Source organism: Lycorma delicatula, chromosome 11 (assembly GCF_047948215.1).
Source record: "Lycorma delicatula isolate Av1 chromosome 11, ASM4794821v1, whole genome shotgun sequence".
Lineage (NCBI taxonomy): Eukaryota > Metazoa > Arthropoda > Insecta > Hemiptera > Fulgoridae > Lycorma > Lycorma delicatula.
In genome coordinates, this window is record NC_134465.1 from 17191190 (window position 1) to 17198992 (window position 7803).

The 7803-nt window shown below is 28.2% G+C and overlaps 1 protein-coding gene across 1 annotated transcript; it reads left to right on the forward strand.

Annotated features, from left to right (window-relative positions):
- The first annotated feature begins 330 nt into the window (after nucleotides 1-330).
- Nucleotides 331-5270, forward strand: LOC142332305 (protein toll-like). The gene is made up of 2 exons (XM_075378661.1): nucleotides 331-492; nucleotides 4333-5270. The coding sequence occupies exon 2, from the start codon at nucleotides 4787-4789 to the stop codon at nucleotides 5201-5203; it is 417 nt and encodes a 138-aa protein (XP_075234776.1). The 5' UTR covers nucleotides 331-492; nucleotides 4333-4786; the 3' UTR covers nucleotides 5204-5270.
- The last annotated feature ends 2533 nt before the right edge of the window (nucleotides 5271-7803 follow it).

The window sequence follows — 7803 nt, forward strand, 5'->3', positions numbered from 1 at the left end:
ATTGTAAAGTTATTAAAGGTAATATTTGAATATTGCTGTATAAGTATTTTATTAACATTAATATCTTTGTAATAAATTCATGTCGTCAAACAAAGGGGATTGATCCTTTTTGAAATACCTGTTATATATATATATGTGTGTGTGTGTGTGTGAACCTCTGGGGTGGAGTTATCAGCCTTTCATCTGAAAGAAGAATTTCCATTTTGTACCCCAGTGTAAAAGTTTCGGGTTTAAATGGTGAATTAATCATCAATCAGTTGATATTTCAACGATCACATGATTATTTTATTAAAAACTATTTTTTTTCTGTTCATAGATCTTAGAACTGGACCACAACAACATGACATACCTGGAAGCAGACTCAATAAAATTTTTAAGCAACGCACACCAAAGGAATTTCAATTATATTGAATTTCCTTATATAACAATCCTTGGGCCTGTGACTGTCAGTCAAAGGACTTTTTAAGCTTCATTCAAAATTATTTTGAAAAAGTAAGAATCATTTCAGATTATTTCTTTCTCTCCAGTTTTAACAATTATTACAGGTCATGAAGTCCTAAAATACCATAAGTTACCTGCTGCAGGTTGTGTCAGTATTTATCTTACTAGTTAGTGATTTCAGACTGACTAGTTTTTACTAGGGACCGATATGCAACATAAAAAGCTTGAAATATGCATGCAAATATGCACGAAAAGTGCTTAAATATGCATAAAATAATATATTTTATTATATTAAATAATAAAAAAATAGTAATTTTTAGTTTTATTTCAAAATCAGCATACAATTAGTAAGTAGTTGAATAACATATCGATAAATTCAATAATTAACAATTATTTAACATTTTGTTACTTTTGTGAACACAACAATCACAGCTGCTAAGTGCGCTCTAAGAGGCATGTCGCTAATAGGTTTGGCCAGCTACAACATAAGATTTCATTTATTAAGAAGGCACCTTAACGAAAAATATTGTAAATATAGTGAAAATATGCATCATCACTAGATTTTAAGGAAAATATGCAATAACCGGTGAAAATGGGCTTAATATGCAAGTGCAAATGCATATAATCCGATCTCTAGTTATTACCCATCTTAAAGATTTATATGGTAGATATGGTATATTATGGTAATATATATATATATATATGATAATGTGGTATATTATGGTATATAAACTACGTTTCTAAAAAAGTTAAGAAAAAAAACTTCACATGGATGATTGATATGGATTTTAATACTAACGAATTACTTGTCTTCACTCTGAATAAAAGGCAATGTGAGAATCATAGAAATTAAATTTTGAATAATTAAAAACAATTAAGCTGAGAGAAATTAGAAATTTTGCGTAAAATGAAAGCTGTTTAGAAAGAAAATAACATTTACACTTGTTGGTTATGCTTCCACCAATGAAATAATTCAATTACTTCCCGTTTAGCTCAACTTGAAGTTTTATGATTAAATATGTTATTACTTTTTTCTTTGTTTAAAATTTATTGAAAATATAAAATTTGGCCAAACATGAATGGTAATTAAATTTTAACGCAAGTAAAATTCACACTAAAAATTTGTAGGTAAAGTATATGGTGATAAGAATATTTATAAATAAAATGTGAGAATTAATAAAACATATTCAATAAAGCTACACTGAAATTTATTGTACTGAAAAGAGATTGTTTTGGATGATCTTTCCTTGTACTAAAGAGGTGAAGCAAGAAATCAACAACACTGAAATTTGTAAGGTTAGACAAATCACTGCTGATGAAATTTGAAGGTCATCTCATTCATTAGATTTCAAGATTTCTCATATACATAATTTTTATTTAACATTATCGGTACAATAAATTTTGTATGATGACTTTCCCTGATCAATGAATGAAGAAAACAAAGGGTGGAGTAGCCTTGACATTTCTTGATTGATATAACCAAGAGGGAATAAATTTCTTAATCATACTGTTGGTGGTAATTGACACGGATTTGTCATAAAACTTCTGAAAATAAACACTGGATATTGAATATATATAATTCAGCTACTTCAAAACCAAATATTAAGGTAAATTTACACAAAAAAAAAATGATAATGCATATTTTCTGAGGCCAGAAATGTAAGAAGTCTTTCCTGAAACTATCACAATAATTACAGCTACAAAAAATGTTTAATAAAAACATAACTTTATTTGAAAACAGAATATGAAGAAATAGAGAAAGATGGTAATAGGGGATGTTTTTTTATAGTTGATCTGAGTTACATAAAACTTTCAACAAATAGTACTGAATATTATAAAAATAATTATAAGTCCTTGATCAAAATATTGCATATGAGAACAGAATCGACTCATCATTATAAAATTCAGGTGACGATAATGCCAAAGCATTTTTTACCCAGAAAAAAGCCAAATAAAAAAATAACCATTATAAAATGAAGTAGAGTCAGTTATAGTCTCTAAACATTAAGAAGCAATAGATTTGGATTGTATCACCATATCAGTAATTAAAAATTACACAAATTCATAATGATACCTTATATTTAATAAATATTTCCTTTAGTCTGGAGAAATATTTTATACCAGTATATTGAAATTTACTGAATTTCATGAAAATGTATTTAAAATAAAAATTGAATTCTTACGTTAACGTAGGAAATCAAAGGTACTGGACTAAAACTTCAAATTAAGAAAAGACACCATCATTTTTACTGGACTGTATAAATTAACTGCAATTATTTACTTGGGTATAAGTTGCAATAAGATTTTGTAAAAAAAACTAGCTGGTCAGGGCTCACTTTTCTTACTCAACCATCTAGCCAGGACCTCCAATGTGCTTCGATATCCTCATGCTTGTGAAAATAATACTGATAAGTAAAACTTAAACCTCGTTCAGTTTACAAAAAAATATCATTACATGGTAGGTAAATTTCTTCAAAGCACATTTAGTCAGTACAGGACCCAAAATTCTGAGCGATTTGAAAAGTGCGGGTTTCAAAATAGTCAGCCTTCATCTTAAAAATAGTAGTTATACCCATCCATACAAGTAAAAATATATTTAGTCTGGTTGTTAGTGTTGCCCTACAAACACCACTAGGAGGTTTATATTTTGTTTCTTATTTTTCTTATGTGTTTTTTGGTCAAGTAACTGGAGGCAGGTGCAGCCAGCTGGGTCACACTACAGTAACCGTGGCTATTGGTTGAGCTACCAATAGCATCCCAATAGTACATGAACAAATCCCTTAAAAAATGGAAAATAAAAAAAAAACAAAAATGGTCTTTAGAAATTATCTGAAGAATAATTGCAAGCCCAAATCTACTTAATACATTGTCTAATCATAAATGGGAAAAATTTGCAATCATTTTTCAAAATTTTTTAACTTTCTTCATCCCTTTGAAGATTGAATTTCAAAAAATCTAAAAATTGATTTTTAGATATTCACATGATGATTATTACACACACACATAAGCGCACATGCCAAAAATCAAGTTGATATCTTCATTTGTTACTGAGAAATTAAAAAATAGTAAATTTCATTGTACTCCATTTTAATCCTTTAAACCCAGAATTTCAAAAAATCCTTTCTTAATGTGCACTTACACAGTATAAAAAAAACTTGTATACAATTTTTCATTAATTTATCTTCACCAGTTTTTGTTGGGCATTGATAAATCAGTTATCAGTCAGTCAATCACGACAAGTTGCTTTATAGGTACAGATTTTCAAAATTTATAGCTGGCTGAGACATGAACCCCAAACCTATGGCACATATGGAGAGTTCAAATAGAAACATACACTGCCTAGGAATACCTCTTTTCCAAAGAAATTTAACAAGGCAGCAAAATACATTGGTTTTAAGTATAAAGATGATTTCATAAAAGGTTCAGATCCTAATTTATTCCCACCAGCAAACAGTTTCTTTGACTAAACACCATCAATTATACAAAATGGTTAGCCAAAATCAGCAGAAATCATTAGTCAGTGCACGCATAGGAAGTTTTATAAATGTAAAATGATTTTACATTAGTAAAACGTAGAATGCACTTTACTAGTGTTAAACTGACTATCTCCTAAAATGGTCACAAACTGACCACCAAAAACTGAACTTTAATGACCTTTGTGGATGACTTTCTAGTAAGTATATGTTTGTTTTTTATAAAGAATAATTTTAAAAATAAAATATTTAAAAATCACAAAATATATCTTTTGAAAATAACTAAGATTTATAACGATATATAATTCATTTGATGAACTTGATTTTTATTAAACGATTTCTTAATTTACAAGATTTTTTTCTGTCTTAATATCTTTTAAATATGATTATTAATCTTTGTATTGTTTTTATATTTCAGATCGACAATCTGAATAATGTAACTTGCTTGGGAGGAAAATCTATATCAGAATTAACAGTAAATGAAATTTGTCCTACATCCACAGTAGGCGTAATAATTATTAGCATTCTTATAGCTGTTCTTGGGCTCCAAGTTGGTCTTATTATAGCTCTCTTCTATCGATATAATCAAGAAATAAAAGTGTGACTTTATGCACATCAGATGTTTCTTTGGTTTGTTACTGAAGATGAACTAGATCGTGATAAGCTGTATGATGCTTTCATAAGTTATTCTCACCGAGATGAAGAATTTGTGATAAAGCATTTATGGCACCCCTAAATTTAAGTTATGTTTACATTATAGAGATTGGATTATAGGTGATTGTATACAAAGTCAAATAGCACGGTCAGTTGAAGATTCACATAGAACTATTGTTGTGTTGTCACCTAACGTTTTAGAAAGTGTTTGGGGGGAAATGGAATTCAGAACAGCACATTCCCAAGCGTTGAGTGAGGGAAGAGCAAGAGTAATTGTCATACTTTATGGTGATGTTGGCCCGGCTGATAATTTAGATCCTGAACTTAAAGCATATATATCAATGAACACATACCTAAAATGGGGTGATCCTTGGTTTTGGGATAAGCTTCGATTTGCTTTACCTCATCCTCCCAACTTATCAAAAGGAATACCTCTTTTCCAAAGAAATTTAACAAGGCAGCAAAATATACCAGTACTAAGTATCGACAAAGATGATCTCATAAAAGATTCAGATCTTAATTCATCCCCACCAGCTACTACAACACCATCAGCAAACAGTTTCATTGACGAAACACCATCATTTAAACAAAATGGCCAGCCAAAATCAGTAGAAATCATAAGTCAGTGCGCATAGTATTTAGTGTTTAGGTACCATAATTCTCAAATAAATTAAAAATAAGTAATGTACATCATTTAGAGAATGTTGCTCATATAGAGTTTAAGATCTAAGATAGGAATTAGATTAAACAACTTTTTAAGTTTTATTTAAGTATATTTATAAATATACCGTAGGAATTTTAGATTTAATCATTCGTACAAATATAAACAAAAATAAAAGAAAGAAAAATTTTACTTAATATTAGTTAGATCTAACTATTACGAATGTATAGTAATTTATTATTTAGTTTTGTAAATTATTTTCTAATTGGATATCTTTATGATAAGCCACGTTTTTAGTATAGGCATAAAGTATACTTTTTTCAATTTTATATTGGCCGTCTGGAAGTGAATAAATTAAACCTGACTATAAGTTAAAAATATGAGATATATTCTTGTAATTTACAACTAAAATTTATTTTAAGACTGATTAGTTTAAAATAATAACTGTTTATGTATGTAATACAACACAATGTGCTCATTTTAGAACTTAAATGAAACACAATTGTAAAATTTCTAATAAAATTGCTATCAATATTTCACTTTTTATTCTTTAATCAACTATTACAAGCCATAGAGAAAGGGTGACATAAAGCAGAAAAATTAACCTTGTAAAATTAATGCTGACTCCAAATATCTGGGATCATTTGCTTAGCAGAAACAAAATATTACAACCTTTATGTAGCTGATTTATCAAACTACGAGTCCTCGGGCAGCATCCAGAAAAAATATTATTTTATCCCAGAAATCTCATTCTTAATACTTAGATATTTCATCTATTTAGGTAAAGAAAACAACACATCTTTTCGAAAAAATTAACTATAATTAACTTTAGTAGTTGAAAAACTAAGCTTTTTTTCCCAGTTTCATCCTGTCACCATTAACTAATTTCAATTCAACTGAATTCAAACACGTAATGTTTAAATATATTTGTATAACAGAAAATTTAATTAAACATAATAATTAAATAATTTACTTACCGATCAAGTTAAACATTTATATATTTATATATGTGAAATGTTTAAATACTTAATTAACACCGATACTATTATTATTAGTAATAGTATTTTAATTAGTTGATATTAATTATCAGTAATAACTGTTACTTCTAGAAACAAATATGTGGCTGCCATTTTAATACTATTATTATTTTATATGTAAGAGCCCCTATTTATTAAATAATGCAATTATTCCTCACCATCATGTCTAAAAATCACACATCATTGTACTTTAAAGTACTCTTGCTTTATTAATACATAAGGAAATATGAATCTTTCAGTATCCACAGTGTATTCAGTTGAGGATAATGCAGCAGTTTGTTACATGAAGGTCACCAAGTGTAAAATAACTCATATTTTTTGACAACATCTTTCTTGGGAGTATTGTACTGCAAATACTGCAGAATTACATACATTAAATCATTTATTTTCTGCAGAGCAGGAAATTCCTAATTTGTTTCTAGGAAACATCCTGAGGTCAATACTGCCTCTATTCAGATGCAGGCATGGAGGTTTCTGAAACTTGTGAAGATCTTAAAAAGCTTTTTCTCAATTTGAAGTCGGATAGGATAGGAATGGTTGATATGAATGAGAGAATATGAGAATGCTCGGTATCTTCACATTACTTACTACAATATGATAAATTTAATTCTAGAATATTACAATAATAAAGATTTAACCCTTTTTTTAACATTGCTTTATAAATAAAACAATTCCCAGCCTACAAATCTTTAATTTATTGCTAATTTACATTAGGATTGAAAGCAATATATTATTTCCATCACCAAAAGCGATGGTGTGAATCATTTCCAGTATCTGTGCAATAGATAGATCTACTCTAAATATATGCCATATGACTATAATCAATAGTAATTATTTCACATAATATGAGCTAAATAAATGAATCCTTATACTATATTAATATTAAAGAAATATAAATTACTTAGCTCATGTAACTACTATTTTATTTTTCTAAATTTAAGATTATTCAGCAACGCATTGTTTAGTTACAATAAAACAGTTGATCACCTTGCTAGCCATCAATTCTCAGGTTGACATTTGTTCTGTAAAGCAATTAATTGAATCATAACAGTTTAAGAACACTGGTAACATGAATATAGAAAAGTAATGATACATTAACTGGATTTGGATGTGCATCCTGCAACATCACTAATTAGTTATAACTTAATCCATGAAATAGACAAGTTGTTAGCATCACTGCTAATTAATCATTATAAACATTTCATGTCGGAAGTCATTCAGAACTTTAACTACATAAGTAAATAAAATATTTAATTATTAAGTTTACTTAGCAATTAGTTAAACTTCTTATTGTTCAAACATATCTGAACATACATACTTTACTAGTAATACTTCAAATATCGCAATAGTAATATTATACAAAATGGCAGTCCACTTCAACATTCCTTTAAAATAACACTTTCTATGTACGATCATGTAATCTTTTGTCTTAACTTTTCTATTTTTAAAAATTACGAATCACTTTTAGTAATACTATGCAATACATATTATTAGAATAAAAGAACTTAAGAAGCAGGCATGTTTAAACATTATACTC